The 22,238-nt window shown below is 40.3% G+C and overlaps 1 protein-coding gene across 1 annotated transcript in view; it reads left to right on the top strand.

Moving 5' to 3' along the window:
• INPP5F (inositol polyphosphate-5-phosphatase F) overlaps positions 1-22,238 on the top strand; it is a 105,123-nt gene that overhangs the window by 61,029 nt on the left and 21,856 nt on the right. The window contains exons 4-12 of the mRNA XM_032775597.2: positions 3,387-3,512; positions 8,458-8,625; positions 8,997-9,053; positions 11,918-12,116; positions 13,619-13,798; positions 16,103-16,170; positions 16,668-16,792; positions 18,000-18,077; positions 19,793-19,913. Of these exons, the coding sequence (XP_032631488.1) occupies positions 3,387-3,512; positions 8,458-8,625; positions 8,997-9,053; positions 11,918-12,116; positions 13,619-13,798; positions 16,103-16,170; positions 16,668-16,792; positions 18,000-18,077; positions 19,793-19,913 (1,122 nt within the window). The remainder of the gene's footprint in view (positions 1-3,386; positions 3,513-8,457; positions 8,626-8,996; positions 9,054-11,917; positions 12,117-13,618; positions 13,799-16,102; positions 16,171-16,667; positions 16,793-17,999; positions 18,078-19,792; positions 19,914-22,238) is intronic.

Here is a 22,238-nt window from a genome sequence, read left to right as displayed (position 1 = left end):
TTGCAAGTATCAGGTCTACCTCCCGAACTGCAACACACCATCCAGGACCTCCCGTTTGATTGCCAGGGCCTTTTCTCTCAGAAAATGGACCTTAGACTCCAAAGTCTCAAGGATAATCGCATGATTATGCATTCCCTTGGGATGCATACCCCGCAAACCCAACGAAGGTCCTTCCGTAGCCAGCCCCAGTGCCCTTACCCGCCACCCAGGCCATGACCAGACTTTGGCAGAAGCCGTGGTCGCGGGAACCGCAGACGGCAATTGAGTTCCCAAGGGGGCCACAATAACGGTCCTGCCAAACCATCAGCGGGACCCAAACCAAACTTTTGAAGGTGCGCCCGAGAGCAGAGCACCGGTCCTTCCCCAGGATCCTCTTCAGTTTTCCAACTGCCTTTTCTCCTTCCTCCCTGCGTGGGCCCAATTAACCTCGGATCGTTGGGTCCTACGCACAGTGGAATTTGGATATCACCTCCAGTTTATTTTGCCCCCTCCCTCCCTGTCCCTCTTCAGGGACCCTTCTCACGAGCAATTCGTCTGGCAAGAGGTCCGTACGCTCCTTTCCATCGGAGCTATAGAGGAGGTACTGGAGAAATTAAGGGACAAGGGATTTTATTCCCGATATTTCCTAATCCCCCAGGCAAAAGGAGGTCTCTGACCCATCCTGGACCTGCGCGGACTCAACATGTTTTTGAAAAAGTTGAAGTTCCGCATAGTATCCCTGGGGACCATCATCCCATCCTTGGATCCCGGAGACTGGTACACTGCTTTCGACATGAAGGACACATATTTCCATATCGCTATTTATCCCCTGCACAGATGGTACCTATGGTTTACGGTGCACCGCCGACATTTCCAATTTGCGGTTCTTCCGTTTGGCCTCTCTGTGGCCCCTTGCGCTTTTACAAAATGCATGGTGGTAGTGGTCGCCTTCCTCCGTCGTCAGCGAATACATGTGTTTCCTTACCTAGACGACTGGCTTATTCAAGGGACCTCCGGGGCCCAGGTCACCCGGCACGTAGCCATCATCACGGACCTATTCGAGAGACTGGGCCTCATGATCAATCTAGAAAAGTCTACTCTCGTGCCCACTTAAAGAATAGAATTCATTGGGGCCATTCTAGACTCAAAACTTGCAAAAGCCTGCCTGCCACTGCCCCAGTTTCAGGCACTAGTCTCTGTTATAAAAAGCCTCCAAAGCCTCCAAACCTTTCTGATGACCTCGGCTCGCACCTGTCTGAGCCTCCTCGGTCACATGGCCCCATGTACATTTGTAACCAAGCATGCGAAACTACGCATGCGTCCCCTTCAAACCTGGCTCGCCTGAGTGTACCGTCCAGGCAAAGGTACTATAGACATGGTGGTCACCATTCCTCAGACCGTCTTGGACTCCCTCAACCGGTGGCTAACACCCTCCCTGGTTTGTGCAGGACTGCCGTTCCATCCGAGGCAGCCTGCGGTGACCCTAACGACGGACGCGTCGTCTCTCGGTTGGGGGGCTCATCTAGACCATCGTCGCACGCAAGGCCTCTGGTCATCTCAAGAGTTAGCGTTGCATATAAACGTCCAGGAGCTGAGAGCAGTCCACCTGGCGTGCCAGGCGTTTCTACAACATCTGCAAGGTCATTGTGTTTCAGTGCTTACCGACAACACAACGGCCATGCACTACATAAACGAGCAGGGAGGGACTCGATCCTCCCCCTTTGTCAGGAGACGATCCAACTGTGGGAATTTTGCATAGTCCACTCGATAGACCTTGTAGCATCGTTCCTCCTGGGAGTCTGGAACACCCTGGCAGACCATCTCAGCAGATCCTTTCGGTCTCACGAGTGGTCGCTTCGCCCGGACGTTCTACATTCCATCTTCCAGAAGTGAGGCTTTCTCCACATAGACCTCTTCGCTTCCCATGACAACAGGAAGTGCCAGAAGTTCTGCTCCTTTCAGGGTCTCGCCCCGGGCTCGATATCGGACGCCTTCGTAATCTCATGGAAGAACCAGCTGCTGTACGCCTTTCCACCCTTCCCACTGGTGCACAGGGTTCTCTTAAAGCTCCGCAGGGACAGGGCTCACCTGATCCTGATCGCCCCCTGTGTGGCCCAGACAGCACTGGTACATCATGTTGCTGGACCACTCGATAGCCAACCTGATCCCTCTGCGCCCGCATCAGTTGCATTCCCTCGACGTCCGTAGGGTGCTCGCCTTCTACATTGACCGAAAGAGACCCTTCCGCAAGACGCCCCAACGTTTTGTGGCATTGGCAGATCGGATGAAAGGCCTACTCGTCTCTTCTCAGAGAATTTCGTCATGGGTAATGGCGTGCATCCGTATTTGCTATGATCTCGCTCAGGTCTCTCCGGGACATATTACCACTCATTCTACCAGGGCTCAGACCTCATTGGCCGCCTTCCTAGCTCGAGTACCCATCCAAGAGATATTTTGAGCAGCTACGTGGTCTTCAGTACATACCTTCACTTCCCATTATGCCCTGGTGCAACAATCCAGAGAGGACGCAGCCTTCGGTTCTGCGGTTCTATACGCTGCAGTATCTCACTCCGACCCCACGGCCTAGGTAAGGCTTGGGATTCACCTAACTGGAATGGATATGAGGAAGCACTCGAAGAAAAGACGGTTACTCACCTTTGTAACTGTTGTTGTTCTTTGAGATGTGTTGCTCATATCCATTCCAAAACCCACCCTCCTTCCCCACTGTCGGAGTAGCCGGCAAGAAGGAACTGAAGAGCGGATGGGTCGGCAGGGGTATATATTCGGTGCCATAGCGGCACCACGCCAGGGGGCGTCCAGCCGACCCACCGAGTGTTGCTAGGGTAAAAATCTTCCGACAGACGTGCACGCGGTGCGCACACACCTAATTGGAATGGATATGAGCAACACATCTCGAAGAACAACAGTTACAAAGGTGAGTAACCGTCTTTTCCCTCTTTAAAACAAGAATTTATTCAGCAATTTAAAATATCAGTGTGACTTCCAAAGATTAACAACAATTAACAGAGCTTTTCATAATCCACGTTTGTATCGTTTAGTGGCAGTTCAGTATTGACAAGCATTCTTTGGCGGAACATGCTTGTACTGTACATGTCAAAATACTTGGTTTGATTTTTGTCACCTTTTTTATTATGTATAAGTAGTTACTGCAGTGAATAAAGAACACATTGTAAGGCATGCAATTAACACAGCAAGAAGTAGATGGAAATATGTAAATACTTTTTATTAAACTCTGAAGATATTAGCATTTATTTTTAATCTTATTGAGAGTTTAAGTACATGTTAATGAAATCTAATTTAATTTAAAAGGTAGTAAATAAAAATTGCTGTTGGGATAAATGTTAAGTATCAACTTTAACTGACACAGTATATTTTTTATTATTTAGCTCTGTAAAAAGCATCACTTTGGGATAAATAAGCCAGAGAAGATTACACAGTCTCCAGATGACTCTAAATTTCTACTCAAGACCTTTACTCAAATTAAATCAAATGTGTCTGCAAATAAAAAGAAGGTGAGGATTTACTATTTAATTTGTGTGGTTTTTCAAAGCATTTTTGATTTAGTGATTTGAAGGCTGTGGTTAATAACCAGAGTAACATAATATGCCCTGTAAAGAAAACCAGTAAAAGACCAAGAATTATGTATTATGTAACACACAGAAAACAAGTTGACTTCAATCCTGAGTATTTCATTTTAGTCCTCATGCTCGTTCATTTGATTGTATGTAATACAGATTTGCAGAAGGTGGGCCCATAGCATTAAATCTTCAACTGTTACAGAATTATGTTCACTTGGAATGTGAAGTACATTTGAAGAGTTATCCTGGTGAAGTGGAGTTAATAGAGATATTTTTCATCTTTATAAAACACTACTAGTTGCTAACTCTGTAGTAAGGGGAAACGTGCATACAAAACATTCTTCTTTCTTATACCCCTAATTATAAAGTCAACATCTTGAAACAAAATCCACAAGGCTGGAACAGAGCAGAGATCTGTAAATATTGCCTAATTAATTTCAGGACTAATTTCAGTTTCCAGCAAAGTAGAAAAACAGTTCAACTTTTCACCTGGAAAGTAGCCTGAAAAAGATACAAACACTTCAGATTATTTTTGGATTTGTGTACCTAGTGGATGAGAGATGAAGGTTTCTCCAAACGCTGTAGAAAGAAATCTGAAGTGACACTGAGGAGCTAAATCTAACAAACAGTAGCACACGTGTACATACTGTATGCGATACAAACAAGCTAGTTGCATTAATTTCAGCATTTCAGAACCCGTCTCTAGATGATCCCCATGATCTACTAAAACTTTAATTTCTACATCCACTGTTGTATCTGGTGCTTTTTAGTTTTGTGTTTTAAATCCTCAGTGGAGTAGAATAAACCAATGCTGAATTAGTTTGAGACTCTTCAAAAAGTAGACTTACATCACACAAAGTAAAATACCTTGTTTATGCTTTTAAATAACTTGTACAGTCTAAAGGGACAGCGTGGTTATTAATGCATTTATTTTTGTTATTTATTGCAAGTCTCTGCAGTCTGACCTGTTATGTGGTTTCTGCCAATAATTCTTCCTAAATGTTGGGGTCCTTCCATAGAACCCAGATGATAGGATTGACTTAAAGGGATGTTCCCCTATGTATTTGTGGTAGGTGTGCCCAAGTCCTCACGTGTTACTGATAAATTTTGATAACTTGAAAACTTTTGATTTAAAAACAAGTGCTTCCATTTTTTAAAATATTTTGAGGAGATTGCAGAACAATGTTTTGTGATAGTTGGAGATAAGCTTTTAGGGTGATGCTGATGTTAAACTCTCAGAGATAGTGCTACAAAGAATACTCAGTTGAATTCTGTCCTGTAATGAAGTGTATATACACATCCAGCATTTTTTAGGGAAACTAGATGGAGGCTTAATCTTGAATCAATATTTAAATTTTTTTTGTTTAACTTATGGTATGTGTTCACTTTTTCACACCTCTAAGCTACTTTTTTTCTATTAAAGATTTTGGTTTGGCACTTGAATCTATGGGGTTGGTATTTTTTATCACTTTTATTGAACAAGGTGTTAGCACTTTGAAGCTTGATAATGTAATCAGCCAGTTATTGATTGTAACAATACGTATAGAGCAAATAAAAGAAGAAACTTTTCATAAAAGATGATGTTTTGAATGTGATCTCTAGGAAGATTTTCCTTGTGGCAAATTGTGCTTTTGAAAGTACTCTACTTGATATTGTTTTGGGAGTAGCATTTTTGAGTCCTCAGTGGAGAACTGGTTGGTTCATGGATGATTTATTTAAGTTAAACAGTTGTCACATGTAAAATAGAGAAATGTTTTTTCAAAGAACAAATGAGTTGACAGTGTTTGATTTTTATAAAAGTTTATTTCTGAAGATGTTTGATATACAATCCTAGTTTTATACTATGGCATTTTCTCTATTATGTCCTCTACCTTTTCCTCCCCTGTGCATTTTTTCCAGTAAAGTTAATTACCTCTTTTTAATACACTTTTCATTCTTGATACTGATTGGGATATACTTTAAATACTATTAGTTTTGTATTGCTGTAGTATCTGGTAGACCCAACAGCTTGCACCCTGTTGCCCCAAATAGTTAACAATAAGAACATAGGACTGGAAGGGACTTCCTGGATTATCAAGTTCAGTCCCCTGCTGTCGCAGCCAACCATGTTGTATAAGCCTGTTCATAAACATATTAAGCTCCATCTTAAAACAGGTTAGATTTGGGCCCTCACGACTCCTATTGGAAGCTGTTCCAGAACCTCACTCTGTTGATGGTTAGAAACTGTCTTCTAATTTCCAGCCTAAATTTACTCATGGCCAATCTAAATAGACAAGAAAAGTAAAGAGGATGAGGAGGAGGGGAAGGTTTATAACATACAAGATAATGGCTTACAAGCCTTGAGCTAGTTCCATAGTGGAAAAAAAAATGTTGGAGGTAGAGTTGGACAGGGGATGGTAGGAGTGGAATACCTAAACAGAAAGGCAAAGGAAGGGGGAGCAAGGAGAAGAGGAGTGGGGAATTCCATGAAATCTGTAAGGGTTTTTGCTGCTGTTTGGTTTTATACGGAAGATTCTTGGATACTGTGGTGATGTTTGGCAATATAAAACCCACATATAGAGGGAGGGAAGGACTGAGAGTGGCATGGAGGGAAGTGGGGTCACGAGACTGTGCGTGTGTGTGTGTGTGTGTTGGGGGGGGGGGGGGGGATGGAGATGAGAGGGAAGCTGTAGCAAGCAGCCAATCAGTAGCATTTCCAAATAAGTCATTCAGGTGTTGCATTTAATTTACCTCTATGGTCACACACACTGGGGCCCGAGACTTCAGTATTACCGTTATAGATAGGCTTGGAAGGATTCGATTTTTTTTTTATTGGTAAATGTCGATTTCACTGTATACACAAACAAAAATATTCCCCTGGATGATGATTGCAATTTACAGGTAAGCGAAGTAAGAAAAATGCAGCCTGAGAACTTGCTAGAGTTTGATGTAAGGCTATTTCCTTTGACATTTGATGTTGATAGTTTGCGTCTTAACTTCTTAAGTCTACTATGATTAAATAATTGTCTGACCCTGATAATTTCCAGCAACTGTGAAAACTTAAATTGGTAAATGTTTATTTTTAAGCTTTTTTATTTATATTAGCCTCAAAATTATAACAAAATGAAAATCAAATTCTGCCAAGCCTAATTACAGGTTAAGAAGTTTCTTCAGTCATTTTCTTGACTTTCTTTTTCTGGGTATACTACCTGTTAAAGTGACAAGTGAGTGTCTTCTCTCCTGAAACCATATCAGAGCTGCACCTATCCTGGAGCTTCCATAGTCTGGCAAGAAGCTTTACGTGCATACATTTCTTGAGAATGGGAGGCAGCAAGAGGGACTTTGCTAGCAATTCAGCGTAGCAAAAATGAATGACCTGTTCAACTGGTCCTCAGAAGTGTGGGCAGAAGAGGCTAAAGTGGAGATGGTTGCCGTCTACTACTTCTGCATGGCTTAGGGAACTCCGTAGTAAGAGTGAAAGATGGCTGCTATGTGTGGCCCTAAACTCATCTGTTTCTTCATGATTTAAAGACCTCAGCTGAAAACTGCTTCCTTGTATTCTCAAGAAAGTTCTTTTAGCACAATTTGTTCCCCCATATGTGGCCACACAGCCCAAAAAGGCACCCAGATTGGAGTGGCATTCCTCTCTTACGAAGACAATAATAGACATTGTTAAGAATTGTTGACATTGTTAAGAATTTACATTTCAGCTGAAATATGTTGGAATGATTCCCAGTTTGGCTCAGAATCCAGTTTAGCTCTGCTGAATAAATCCAAGGGGCACAGGGCATTTTCATTTACTATATTGATATATATATGTCATTCATCTGACGAAGTGGGTATTCACCCACGAAAGCTCATGATCCAAAACATCTGTTAGACTATAAGGTGCCACAGGATTCTCTGCTGCTTTTACAGATTCAGACTAACACGGCTACCCCTCTGATCATTTACTATAGTCACTTCTAAGTTGCTGGTTTTATTACAGACAACAGTGTAATATTACCTCAACATCTGCAGCATTTTGCTGTAGCAACAAGGCCTTTCTAAGTGCCAGAGATGCTTTATTTTTGTTCTGTTCATGATCATGAGAGGAAGAATCTTTCACATGCATCTCTCTCCCTCAGTCAGTTTTGTCTTTGAACACCCTTCTGAAGAATCACTAATAAAATAGCTTAAATCACCAAAATTACTCCAGGTGAGATCCCCAACTTCTATACATGTGAGTATGACTGCTTGCTTGGTAAGTGGCTCTGGTTGTGTCTTCATAGTGTTGAAGTTAAAAAGAAGACTTGGTAAGTCTTCTCAGAGAGACTCTACTCTACCAAAATTCTTCTATTAAGTCTTCAATTCTAGATTGAAAGCTCAATGGTAATATTTAGTGGGTTGAAATCTTGAATGAAGTTAAATTGAATAAACCTGAGTAATTAAGCAAAACATTTTGTTAGGCCAATAGTTTTTCATAAAATTCCCCAAAAGGCCTATAAAATATGTTCATGTCCAGCTTGCTTGCACCGCCTTCTGGATACTGTTCTTGGGGGAAAAAATGCTTTGCAATACATGAGATGCACGAGGAAAGTTTCATTTGTGCCCAGCACCTCTAAGAATCTATTACTACTGCTACTTTGTTTTATGTTAAATTTGATCTTGCCTACATCTACATGGGCCTCTTCATCAGGAAAATTTGTTTTTCTTAAAAAGAACAGGAGTACTTTTGGCACCTTAGAGGTTAGTCTCTAAATGTGCCACAAGTACTCCTGTTCTTTTTTCTGATACAGACTAACATGGCTGCTACTCTGAAACTTGTTTTCCTTAGTGTGTGCATGCTAGTCTGCAAGTGTCCTTACCTGATTTTTATTTAGCTCCATTGAAAAGGTAATAATAATCTTCTGTCTTGCAGATAAAAGAAAGTAAGGAGAAGGAGAAACTAGAGAGGAGATTATTAGAAGAACTCTTCAAAATGTTCATGGATTCAGACTCCTTTTACTACAGTCTGACTTATGACCTAACAAACTCTGTCCAGAAGCAAAGCTCACGTGAGAAGACTAACTTGCTGCTGTGGAGGGAAGTAAGTATTTATGTCAGCAGATGACTGCCCAGTCTTTGTTTTCAACATACTGTATTTGTTCTGAGTCCTAGTGGTATTGCTTTTGAAACTTTTAAAGGCCAGATCATCAGCTGGTATAATATATCAACTGGACCTACATTAGGTTTCTGCATAATGGAAACAAAATTAAAAACTACCAGAAACGTGTCTTGGTCTGAGATGTGTTCAAAATGTTTTGGATTTAAAAAAAAAAAAAAGAGCAAGCAGCGAAGGGTTGGATAACCAGTTGGAGTTACTGGGTAGTTAGTTCATGTTTGGGATCACATCTGTGTCTTTACTGAGAGGCTCTGAAAAACCTTGTTTAAAATACTGCCATTTTTATTCTCCTATAGGTTGATGACAGATTCTTTTGGAACAAACACATGATTCAAGATCTCATCAATACTGATGTGAGTAATTGTTTTCTAAAAAGTGTATCTTAAATTTGTTAAAGCTGAGCACAATTCAGTAGAGGTGATCAGAAATTTTCTAACATAGTTGTCCAAAGGAAAATGCAGGTTTGTTGCAATGGAAATATTCTGTGGGATTATGTTGATTTTAACTAAACTTTCCACAGAAACCTGCCTGTTTTCCTGGTAGCTCATGTGCTAGGCTCCCTAGCACCTTGGCCGCCTGCCTGGTAGGGGACTTCTAGGAACCTTGACAGGAAACGGGTGCCTCTTCCCTGGTTGGCTGGCTGCCCAGGTTGCCTATGTCTGTGCAATACTTAGCTCAGTGGTTTGAGCATTGGCCTGCTAAACCCAGGGTTGTGAGTTCAATCCTTGAGGGGACCATTTGGGGATTGGTCCTGCTTTGAGCAGGGGGTTGGACTAGATCTCCTGAGGTCCCTTCCAACCCTAATAATCTATGATTCTATGATCCTGGCCCTTTATGGTGGCTCCTTTGTGCTATAGTAATACAAGTAAGTAATAGTATTCAGAGTACAAAGTGGTACTGTGCATCAAAGTATCCTGAGCTTTTGTTAGTATAGTATGTATGGCTGATATGTAAGTGATAAAGCAGCAAACAACCCACTTTAACTTTTCCTTAAATATAAATATGATTTAGAAATGCTTCATTAAGACTGTTGTCTAAATTTTCAAGCTCATAGATGAACATAGTGTAATATATCACAGTGATTTAAAGGTTAAAACTAAACAGCTGGGCTCACTAGAAACTTCAAAACAAAGTTTAACATTTGCCTTCTGTCATCTGTGGTTTTAAAAAATAAAACTTGGCCATTAAATGCACCATCTTCCTGTGGGAGTCTTCTCATTTATTGAGAATTGCAAGACCAGGGACTTCTACCTCGATATAACGCTGTCCTTGGGAGCCAAAAAATCTTACTGCATTATATCGAACTTGCTTTGATCCACCGGAGAGCACTGCTTTACCACATTATATCCAAATTCATGTTATATCGGGTGGTGTTATATCGAGGTAGTGGTGTATATAAAGGTTTTGTCCACAAGGTAAAAAATTTAGAAAATTAGTTTTACAACTAATGGAAATATGACAAATATGACAGCTTCTTTTTGGAGCCAAAAAGAGGATAGTTTGGGGCAAATTCACATGACAATTTGTAGGAGTATAAGAAACTTGATGACTTATGACACAACTCACAGCTTATTTCAGTAGAGGCTTCCTTTTAGAGCTGTGGTGCCCAAACTTTTCCTGTCACCCCACCCTTTACCAGTAATGGAATCTGTCCACGCCCCCCGTTCCATTACTGCACAGTTGACTCAGCAGAGCAGTTTGGGCTGAAGGCAAGGCTTGGGGCAGAACTGGGGATGGGGAAAGGGCTGGAGATGGCCCTGGCCTGGGGGTGGAGAGCGAATGAGGACAGAGCTGGCTGGAGGTGAAGCTGGGGGCAGAGTGAAGCTGCGGGTGTGGGCAGAGCAGGGCGCAGAGTTGCGGCTGGGGCCAGGGTGGGGTGGAGTTGCGGCTGGGGGCAGAGCAGGACTGGGTGGTGCTTTGTCTCCGCCCCCGCCCCATGGGGGCTGGCCCGGATTCTGCTGTGCCCCTCCTCTCCCCGCCACATTCCTCCATGCCCTCCTAGTGGGTACTCACCACAGTTTAGGGACAACTGTTTTAGAGAATACAACTAATATCAAGCATAGTATAGTCTCTTATCTTTATTACATTTTCTTGTTTTATGTGTACATTTAGAATATAAAAAGTTTATTTCTATTTAACATTTATATTTAAGGGAGAACTAATCTTAAACCATATATGCATCATTTAAGATTTGGCCATTTTGGTTATTCTTTTATACTGTGTGGTTAATTGCTGCATGTGTGAGGCCTGTCTTTCCACGAATATGTGAGGCTCTTTTAAGTAGAAGTAGCATTTCTCTGACATTAATTTTGATCTCTGTGCATTTGATCTGATGAACTTCTTCCATTTATGGCAACTAGTTTAAAAAGATAAATGGAATGTATAATTCTTGTGACACGATAGTGCACCTGATCCCGGCAACATTCTTTACTTGCACTATTTTGAAAGTGACTCGAACAGAGATTCTCTTGAGCCAGACAAAAAGCAGTGCAACATAAAATGCAGCTAGAGGAGAATTCCACAAAGAAGAAAAGAACTACTTTTTCCCTCCTGAAAAGACCGATAAATGAGAGAGTTCTTTTCTGAAAGCCTTCTGGAAATTCTTAAGTGAGTAGACTTTGGTGCTGATCTGACATTTTAGCAAGGATGATTTAATCTTTCAGCATTACAACAGGGATACTTATTGTGGATGTTTTAAAAAAAAAAAAATCCAATCTGAATATTCGAAAACTCTTTGCTTCTTGTCTGGAAGGATATTATTTACCCAACAGATCTCTTCCATTTATTTGGATGCTGTCTGTAAAACACAAATGAATCCTTAAAGAATGTAACTTTTTTTTAATTAATAAAGTGAGCAATATGATGAAACTTTTAGGTTACATTGTAATGCACCAGGGGAGCTCCTTTGGTTTATTTTTCACCAATCTCTCCCTCCCCCTCCACCCCCCAAAAAAAACCCTCTGGCTCCACTGATTAAAATAAAAGCACCATCAGTATCAGAAGAGAAGGCAAAAAAGGTGTTCATACAAAATGAAGAGGCAAGGCATTCTGGGAATTTTTGTGGGATTGGACCTGAGTTTTGAGAAGACCTTTTTCTAAAAGCCAGAGTAACACCAAGCACACCTGCAGAAATAGCAATAATGTCAGAAACCTCTGTAGATAGTTTAAAGTAACTGTTAAAACTGGTATAGATGTAAATGTGTTTTGTAATTTACAGAACACTGAAGTGGACTCTTGGATTATACCCATCATCCAGGGGTTTGTACAGATTGAAGAACTTGTAGTTAATTACAATGAGGCGTCTGATGATGAGAAAAGCAGTCCAGAGACGCCTCTTCAGGACCCAATTTGTGTAGACGATATTCACCCACGATTTCTAGTAGCACTTATCTCACGCCGAAGTCGGCACAGAGCTGGTAAGCAGAGTGTCCAAGATATTAATCATGTTAAAAGGGATGTGAAGGATAAAACTTCAAAACTAATAGTGCTCCATGGCACAGTCCAGAACCACACTCCAAAATTCACTGATAAGTGAGAAACAACTGAATCACTAACCTCAAATGTTTTGTGAAATTAGTTCCTCCAAATCTGTACATAAAAATAAACTTAAGCTTTGTTTTTAAACCTTGCCATCTTCTAGGTGCCTTAGAAATTTTGAGGAAAATGGTGATTTAAAGTTTAGATACTGTTAGTTACATAACGTCCTTCTGACACCCCCACGCACCCACCACGCAGTACTATTTAGCTAATGCTCTTTAGTTCAAAAGTCCAGTGCTGCTTCAGGGATTGATTCTTATTCTAATATTGTGGAATTACATTTCCATGTTTTATATACATTTAGTTTCCTACTTAATATGAGTGTAATTACTCAAACTTACTAACTTTCTTGCCTTTGGAATACTGATGTAAACCGTTATAAACTTTTCCAAACTACTGTACTTGGTAATCAGGCCAGAGGACCCTGGATGGAAAAACAAAGTATAATAGCCACAGCGGCAAGAAATATTTAAAATGCACAGAACTAGGTATAAAAATGGAAATTTAATTGCTTTCATTTTGCCCATATTCCAAATCTTGAAGCTGCTCATGGAGCATTCTTCATTACTGTTCTGTAAACTGGAACATCGATCAGTCAAAGATGATCTGTAGTTTGACTTTCAATTTAGTATTTTGGTTTTTAGTGTTCGGGTTGTGCTTGTACGTGTTCATTTGGTAGAAATCTGCTCTACCAAGGCTAGATGCCTTTTGGAGTGGATTAATTACTTTTTAGATTTGTGATAACTAAATGGTGCGATTTGGATTACTGTCAGACCCCTCTGCCCCTCTCAGCTTTACTTTTTTATTTCTATTTTTTTCATATAGTTAACTCCTGCTATGGGGCTGCTCCAATAGTAACACATAGCACTTACAAATCAGAACTTGACTCTTAATCTTGTTCCTGTGCTAATATGAAGGTAACACTCACTGCAGCAGTGTTTAGGAATAGAAGGGGAAGGGAAGAATGAAAGTGATGTTACTGAAGTGATATTACCACTGTGGTTTTTCCAGGAAGTACTGTCGTAATGGTAGTACTGTTCTTACAACTAAGATCCTGCTTCAGTACAGTTGTATAGGCTGTATAGACAAAAGCAACCCTTGGGAATAGTTGCAGGGGAGGATAAGGACTAAAACCAAAGCTTTGTTCCATCTCTGCCAAATTAAAATAAAAGGGGAGATGGGAGCCAGAAAAGGAACCAGACATCAGTGTTGTCAGTTGGGGTAGCCTGGCTGATTTGTCTCGTATTTCACATAATCTACTTCCTTACCACCAAAAACACTTTCCAGAAGTGTACACAATATCCATATTTAGGATTAATTTTTAAAAAATTACACAACTTGCTTGAATAAACTGATCAATATCTTTCTCTTTGTCTTCTAGGGATGCGGTATAAGCGAAGAGGTGTTGATAAAAATGGGAACGTGGCAAATTATGTGGAGACAGAGCAATTGATTCATGTCCATAATCATACTCTCTCATTTATTCAAACACGAGGCTCTGTGCCAGTGTTCTGGAGTCAGGCTGGATACAGGTACAACCCACGACCACGACTGGACAAGAGTAAGTATTAGTAATCTGTGGAGTCTGTAAAATGTACCCAGATCACTTAAAAATAATTGACTTTGAACATTTTAGTTATTCTATTAACCTCTGATCAACACTTTTTTTTTTTTTTTTAACTTAAAGTAGTAATGGTGAGTTGATCCAATTTTAAAATAGCTTCTCTGTCCTTGAGTTGAACTCAATACTTAAGGAGTCCCCATATCTCTCAGATATAGGAGGATAATTGAGTTCCCAACATACTTCTGATAATACAGACTATTTTGAAGAATCTGCACTTAAAGTTAGTTGCTGATTTAGGGCTAAAAGTTAATGTCAGACTGTAAACTCTTCAGAAGAGGGACTTCCTTATTTTATTTTAGGTGTTTTTCTTTTATAGAAAAAGACAACCCTCCCTTTATGTTTGCACAGCATCTAGCTCAGGTTGGCAGCCTTTCAGAAGTGGTGTGCCAAGTCTTCATTTATTCGCAGTAATTTAAAGTTTCATGTGCCAGTAATACATTCTACATTTACATAGTCCGGCGGATGGAACCCCAGACTGGCAGTGGGCCGAGCGGACTGGCGGCTGGGACCCCAGACTGGCAGCAGATTGAGCTGCTCAGCCTGCTGCTGGTCTGGGGTTCCATTTGCTGGCCCACTGCCGGTCTGGGGTTCTGTATGCCAGCCCCTGCCAGGCGGGGTCCCAGCCTCTGGCTCCGCTCAGTCCACTGCCAGCCCGGGGTTCTGTCCATCCAGGCCGGTGGCAGGGACACCTGGCCGGCAGCAGTGTGCCACAGTAAATCAGCTTGTGTGCCGCCTTTGGCATGTGTGCCCTAGGTTCCCAACCCCTTTTCTAGCTAAATGGGGCCTTTATCCTGATTGGGTCTCTAGGGACATGTCTGCACGGTTCTGCACTTTGGACTGGAGGGGCATGAATATCAGTGCACACCAAAGTGTTGCACTGTAACTCCTCCATGTGAATGCTTTGGATGCAAACAAAGTTTCCTACTTCACATTAACATAGTTGTCTTCAGACAAGATTCCATTTATTTGAAGTAGGAACTTTTTAGTTTGTGGCTGCAGCATCCACACAGGGGAGTTACAGCATAGCATTTTGATGCACAGTGCTGTTCGCACTTCCAGAGTCTAAACTGCATCCAGAGTCTAAACTACCTTTAATTTTTGTTTTATGGTGGCATTAAGGACATGTCTAGACTTGTCCTTAATGCCACCATAAAACAAAAATTAAAGGTATATCTTTATGGTGATACTTAGCTTTTGGCTGTGTTAGTAGAGTGGTGAAGGTTAGTATTTTTGCCAGCATAATCTTGTCAGGTTCAAGTTCTTGTAAAGCACTAACAGATTCTGATGTCTTGTGAAGAGTTTGCTAATGCCCTTGAAATAGCTGAAAAAGGATCTCTTGCCAGATCCTAGAAGAGTAAAGTGTAAATGAATTTGCACTAAAGATGAGAAAAAACAGTGAGCAATAAAAGCATAGGAAAATCTCCCTCCCCCCTCATCATATCACAACAGTTTGAAATGCTAAAGACACTCTGTGTGTGGCATTGGTTCATGGGACTGTGCAATTCAATACTGTGGTGATCGGACCGTCTGAATTCCTAGTAAAATTGGTGGGAAATTTGAAGAGGATTTCAATGAATTTGGAAGATTTATAGGTAGGCTATAGCATCTGTCAGGATCAGTTTTAATGTCAGAGATATAAAATCCTACTTCATTAGTTAAATGTATTCCAGATTGTTTCTCCTAGTGTGTGCCATTACATCTTTAAGAATATAGTTTACTTTCAGCCTTGGACGCTTTGTGAACTTTTTTATTCTTTAGCAGGCTCTGTGCTATCCTGTTCTAATGTTTACATTTAAACCAGCTGTAAATACTTTTACAAGATTATTTAAACATTTAAGATACTTCTGAGGTGAAGGAGGTTCATATGAAATATGGAGCTGGCATAGAAAGGTTGAAAAGGTTTGTAAATAGAAAAGGAAAGAGTAGATTGGCTTGCATCCAAAGAATAAAAGAGAATGTTTTAGTTTAAGATACTCACCTCTGCACTATGATGGTAAGTAAGTAACACAGTAGTAATGTGGAATATCAGTTAATTGGATCTCCACCGTGTCAATGTTTACCTCAGAAGGTATAATGCATTAATAGGATCCTGTAGAATGTATCATGCTGCCTCCATGCACATGCAGGTTTTTCTTAACCCAAGGTACCTAATAATGTGAACTTGAATATGAGTTAATACCTTAAATATGAATCAAATGAAAGGAGATGATTAGTTCTTCACAGTGTCCTTCTACGTTGTAGGTGAAAAGGAAACTATACCCTATTTCTGTGCACACTTTGAAGAGCAACTGAAAATTTACAAGAAACAGGTGTGTTTTAGGCTTGTACTTCTCTTATGAGTGTATTTATTACTAAAACTTAACAACTAGTGTGAATAGTTTAAAAATACTTTATAAACAATCTGAGTACTTTAAAAGAACAATCAAAAAATTAAAACTTTAGGTATAGCACTTGATTTTCCCAAATTATACAGCAGTTTCCAGAAATAGTAATTAAACCCACCTTTTTGGTAATCTTTTAATTGGGCTTGTCAAATCAGCATTTGTTTTTTTATTGGAGATGAGATTAACTATAGCAGTTAACCTGATCACTTGGGTTCCAAAACAAAAATGGGGACAAATGGTGTCTGAAGAGAACCTTGTGTTGGATAAGCTAAGCACAATTACTTATAAATCTTATTTATTTTTTTTTTACTGTTTCATGTTTTTGTAATTTGTTTTATACATTGCCTTCTAGAGAGAGTGTAATTCTGCAAGTATCTTCACTAAGATGACCAAACTGTTAAATCCATTTAATTTTTGAACAGGTTGTTATTAATTTGGTGGATCAGACTGGACGAGAGAAGATTATTGGAGATGCTTACCTTAAGCAAGTGCTGCTGTACAACAATTCAAACCTTACTTATGTTTCCTTTGACTTCCATGAGCACTGGTAAGAAGAACTTTCTAAAATGTCATCTTGTAGTATTTGCTAAAATGAGAGAAATGTTGTTGTGGGTAGGGGAAGCTATTCTCTAATAGAGTGTGAAATGCATTGACTTTCACAGAGAGAGAGAAATATTGCTTTTTGTAAACAAAGGTAATATAACTTGGGTTTTTCATAGCTTAGCTTGCCATTGTTTTCTCCTGGACAGTTTTGGTGTTTCAAAAAGCATCATTAGTGTTTTGGTTGTTTGCTCTAATTCTCCCTTTGCTCTTTTCTCACAGTTTCTTCAACTAAACTTCATGCCACACCTGCCTCTTGTAATCTGTCCTTCCCTGCTCTGTTCCTCTAACCCTGTTCCTTTCAGCGCCCCCTTACCCTTCCCTTTTCTTTCCATTTAGCTCATTCCCTCTGAACTCATCCACCCCACCCCCCAAAACATGGAAATAACAGGGCTGTTTTTTGCCATTACATTGTTCACTCTGCCTTTGTGTTATAGAGTTCCCTGCACCCCTTGTCTGTATTGTCCATTTAAATTGTAAGTTCTTCAGTGCAGGAACTGTCTACTGTGTTGTACAGTGCCTAGCACAATGTGATCCTGTTCTTGGTTGGCCCTTAAGCACCTTCATAATAAATATGATTAATAATAACTCCTCTGGTCCCCTTGTCTGGATCACATGGCTGGGGAAGGGCAGAGGGCACACAGGAGGATGTTAGATCGTATTATGATGTTGCTGGAGCAGATTGCCTACTGCATTTCAGTACTGAGGTGGCTGCATTCTGATGATGGGTAATATGATCTCTACATATATTGTCTGTCAGGCTTGTTGAGCACCCTCAGGATGAAAATGACACGAATGTAAAGATTTTATCATTTGTCACTTTTTTGTTTTGCTTTTGGTTCATTCTTTAGCACCGTACTATAATTGCCCCCCAGATCCTCTCTCATTTATAGGTGAACGCATCGAAAGAGAATTTTTGAGATGCTGGAGGGAAGATAGGCATGGCTACAATGTAGCTGTTTGAGTATATTTTAAATGGTTTAATTTGAAAAGATTTTCCTAAACTTTGTACATTGCCCGAGAACTACTGTGAATAAATTCTGCTTCAAATTTAGCTAGATATCAGTTTATATTTGTTTGTACTTGACTTGTGTGGTGTTGCATCATTTTTCTAGTTGAAACTTTATTTACTTTTGTGAACTCTTTTATTTTAGCAGAGGAATGAAGTTTGAAAATGTTCAAACATTAACTGATGCCATTCATGATATCATCCTTGATATGAAGTGGTGTTGGTAGGTATTAGTATGCTCAAGGTGGTATGCAATTGTTTATAGAAACATTTGAATGAAAGAGTCGGGGAAAAACAGTTTAAACAATCTTTGTTTAGATGGATTTTTATGGCCTTACATTTCTCCACTGATTATCTTTTCCCTCCAATCTTCATCCTGTCTTGAACATTAGCAGATCAACATCTTGGAGTCAATATTGTGATGTATTCTGCTTATGATTCTATTCTTTTAACAACAAAAGAATTCCCAATAACATTGTCCCTTCCCTGAGGTTCACTGTTGTTAATTTGAGGGAAAAAAACAAAACAAAAAACCTAAAGAAATTATATGTGAAATATCATGCATTTCCCCCACCCATAGAGCTCCAACCTTACCCTGAACAGCCAATGAAAACCCTTGACCTTCAGCCAGGTATATTGGTTATATGTTTATGCATTTTGATATATGGTTGATGTGGCTTTCGCGAATTACATTGTATATGGTTCAGTACATTGTTTCGTATTGGTGTGTGTAGATAAAATGAAGTGTGCTATCAGATTGTCACTGGTGTCTGGGAGATGTTTTTCTGCAACACTTAGGAAATTTTGTGAATTATTCCCCTATATGTTAGTGATTGTTCTAAAGCTAGCATTGTTTTTATATTGAAATTAAAGAATTAAATTTGTATGCATGTACTCGAATATTGAATTTTTAGTATAAATGGGCTGTCTTTCATGTTCAGGATAATGGGGGAGAAATGTGGGTGAAGGGGAATGGAGTGGGAGGTAGCTATTCTGAAAAGGGGGCTCATGTCAGCTGGTCTGATTTGGGTTGCTGGTAGTTCTGAAAAATTGAAAGAAAAAAATTGGTTTGTCTCAAACAGAATCTGACAATTCCAAGAAGTTTTGATGAATCAAAAAAGTGGATGAATTACATTTTGGGTTGAAGGAAACTTGCACTCTTTCACGTTAAAAGAAGTAAAGGTCTAGAATGGGTGGAGGTGATAATGATGGTGCCGATGGTCGCTTTCTAACTGTTAGCTAAATAGTTAGGGCATTCATCTGGCTTATGGGAGATGGGTTCTGTTCATCCCCTCTGTCTGATGTGGAGCAGGAATTTGAACATGAATCTCCCCTGCTGCAAGAGAGTGCCTTAGCCAGTAGACTATGGGATATTCTGGGGTGAATCTCTTGCTCTCACCTGTGTATAAAATACTTGAATAATCCATAGGGCTAGAGAGAAAAGTGAGTGACTATAGCCTGGTGGTTAGGGCACACTCCTGTAATGTGAGAGACTTAACCAAGTTCAGGTTTCTACTTCCACATCAAGCAGAAGGGAGAATTGAGTCTGGGTCTCCCACATCCCAGGCAAGTGCCCTAACTACTGGGCTAAAAGTTAAGGTGGACATTACCACTACCACCTCCTCTGACTGTTTTGTTTTATGAATGGTTCATATGTTCCTCCCCCGACCCAAACTTTTTGACAACTTTGCAGGAAGCTTCAGGTAGACAAACTGCATTTTTCAGCAAATAAACTATTCATCTGAAAAACTTCACGCAGTTCTAATGGAGTGTAGCTGGGATGCTGAATGAAACTGACATGAATATTCCATGGTTTAGTCTAATAGAAATATGTTTTCTAACTTAAATTTTTCTATTTTATTTGCATGGACTGATCAGTTATTTTAAGATCTCTCAATAAGCATTTTACCTCTTCTGTTTTTTTACCACCTTTGAAAGGGTTGATCAAGCTGGTGTGATTTGTAAACAAGAAGGAATTTTTCGTGTTAACTGTATGGACTGTCTGGATCGGACCAATGTAGTCCAGGCTGCTATTGCAAGAGTGGTCATGGAACAGCAGGCATGTATGACTTGTAAATTTTAAAGTGATAAATATCTTAGATTTTTTTTTATTTATGAAAAGATAATCAGCATTTAACCTAGAACTTGTTAAGTTATGAACGTAACAGGATCTTCTTGAGACTTGGGGGCATATTCACATTTCCAATGTTTAAACTTCTGAATAGTTCTTGGATTGGGAGACATGTCCTTAACATTTTCAGGAGAAGAGACTGGCATTAGGGTCACCAGAACTATTATTTCAGTTTTATTATGTAGATTTGTAGTTGTTCATTAATTCATAGGCAGTGATTATTGCTGGTGTATACTTTTTTCTTTTACAAAATTAGGTATAGGTAGAAAAATGAGTGGGTCCAGAGATGCTCTTTAGTTTCAGGCACCTGAGGATAAAATATCACATCAACCAGCATATTAAGTGCTTGCTATGCCTGAGAGATCATTCCCCTTGACCACAGAGAGACAATCATTCTCCATCTTTCCAGGTATCCTAAACAGATAGTTGACAGATCATTTTCTTCTGGAATGAATCTTTCCCTTGCAGTGGTGGCAAGAGGAGTAGATGATTAAGGAGCTTTCTTATAGTTCAACAATCATCTGCTTCCTCCTTTGGAACTTCAGCCTTGGTTATATCTTCTGCCTGAAGAGGATATTAAGTAGATGATGGTGCATGTAGCCTTGAAAATTCAACATGCAGTGCAGGAAGAGGTGAAAAAGCTCTGTGATGTGCTTGAGATAAAGGCAAGCTGGCCCTTCGTATAAATAATGAATTGATCTGACTATGAAAACAGGTGCTGCCAAGTTCCAATGTCATCTGCAGCAAGGAATCCTGACCATATGATTCTGGTTGTACAACAAGGATTGATTTGATTTTTCCTTCTAGCATCTTGCCTCTGATTCTTGGACTCTTCTGCCTCCAAATAATCAAAGCAAGATGATCTTTCACGAAACCTTAGGTTAGAGTCCTGGGATATGTCTGCACTGCAATTAAAAATCTGTAGCTGATCCATGCCAGTTAACTTTGGCTTGTGGAGCTTAGTCTAAGGGCTGTTTAATTGTGGTGTAGGCATTCTGGCTTGGGCTGGAGCGTGGGCTCTAGGACCCTGCAAGGTGGGAGGGTCCCGGGGTCAGGCTGGAGCCCTAGCCCTAACGTCTACACTGCAACTAAACAGTCCCTTAGTCCGAGCCTCATGAGCCTGAGTCAGCTGGCATGAGCCAGCTGCGGGTGTCTAATTGCAGTGTAGACGTACTGCTTGAGATTGAGTTATGGAGTGGGGCATTCTGCAATAACATTGGAACAATAGATCTGTGAGATTGTCCCCTCCATCCCACCCCACGGTTAATCTACTTTAGAATTGTTCTGTGGTTGTTAGGCATGGTATGACTCCTACAATACAGACCCGCAGAAGCATGGTATTCAGAGAACTCCAGTTGCTGGTAAAATTGTCACACTTCCCAGGAGCAAATGCCTCATTCTCTTTATGCTGGAAATTTGATAACACTTCTCAAATCAATAATGAGTTTTTAATACAAATTGTGTTCTTGTCCACAAATGACGTTTTAGCATTTAGACTGTAAGAAAATAATCTAAAGGAAAAAGTCACACTTGTGATTTAACCCAGTGAAACTCATTGGAAAATACCTTCATAACTTAAGAAGTTCTAGGTTAACAGGATCTTCTGGAGCCTGGGAATGTGCATATGCCCCTAAATGTTTAAACTTCTGAATAGTTCTTGGATTGGGAGGCATGCCCCTTAACATTTTTGGGAGAAGAGACTGACATCTCAGTTGCTCTTTGAGGTGTGTTGCGTATGTCCATTACATGACTCACCCTCCTTCCCCAACATGGGGTCTGGTGTGAAGGAACTGAAGGAAGGGCAGGGCAGTTCCACATTTTATACTTTCCTGTTCGAGCATGAGGAGCTTAAGGCTCAGGCATCAGTGCCCTGTATGTATCACTAGGGAAAACTGACACTAGCGCACAAGACACGTGCACACATAGTGTAATGGACATATGCATGCATTTCAAAGAACAAGTTATGAGTGAGTAACTATTCTTTTCTTCAAAAAGTCAGAAAATGACCTAAAACAAAATCCTCACCAGTACCAGAGCTATCTTAATGGGTACTGGGCTGAAAAACAGCTCCTCTCTGAGACCATCTTTAGCCAACTAGCTTGAAATCTTAATGCTTGCTTCTTTGTTTTTCTTGCTTTACGAGTTCCTTACTTTCTCATTAATGCTAGGTCAGTAGCTTCCACCTGGCTCAACAAATGCATTTCTTTTCCATGTGGCATCTGCTAATTACATTGGATTAGCAGTATTCCAGTC

Source organism: Chelonoidis abingdonii, chromosome 15 (assembly GCF_003597395.2).
Source record: "Chelonoidis abingdonii isolate Lonesome George chromosome 15, CheloAbing_2.0, whole genome shotgun sequence".
Classification (NCBI taxonomy): domain Eukaryota; kingdom Metazoa; phylum Chordata; order Testudines; family Testudinidae; genus Chelonoidis; species Chelonoidis abingdonii.
Note: the sequence above shows the minus strand (reverse complement) of the source record. Positions and strands in the feature narration are given on the sequence as shown.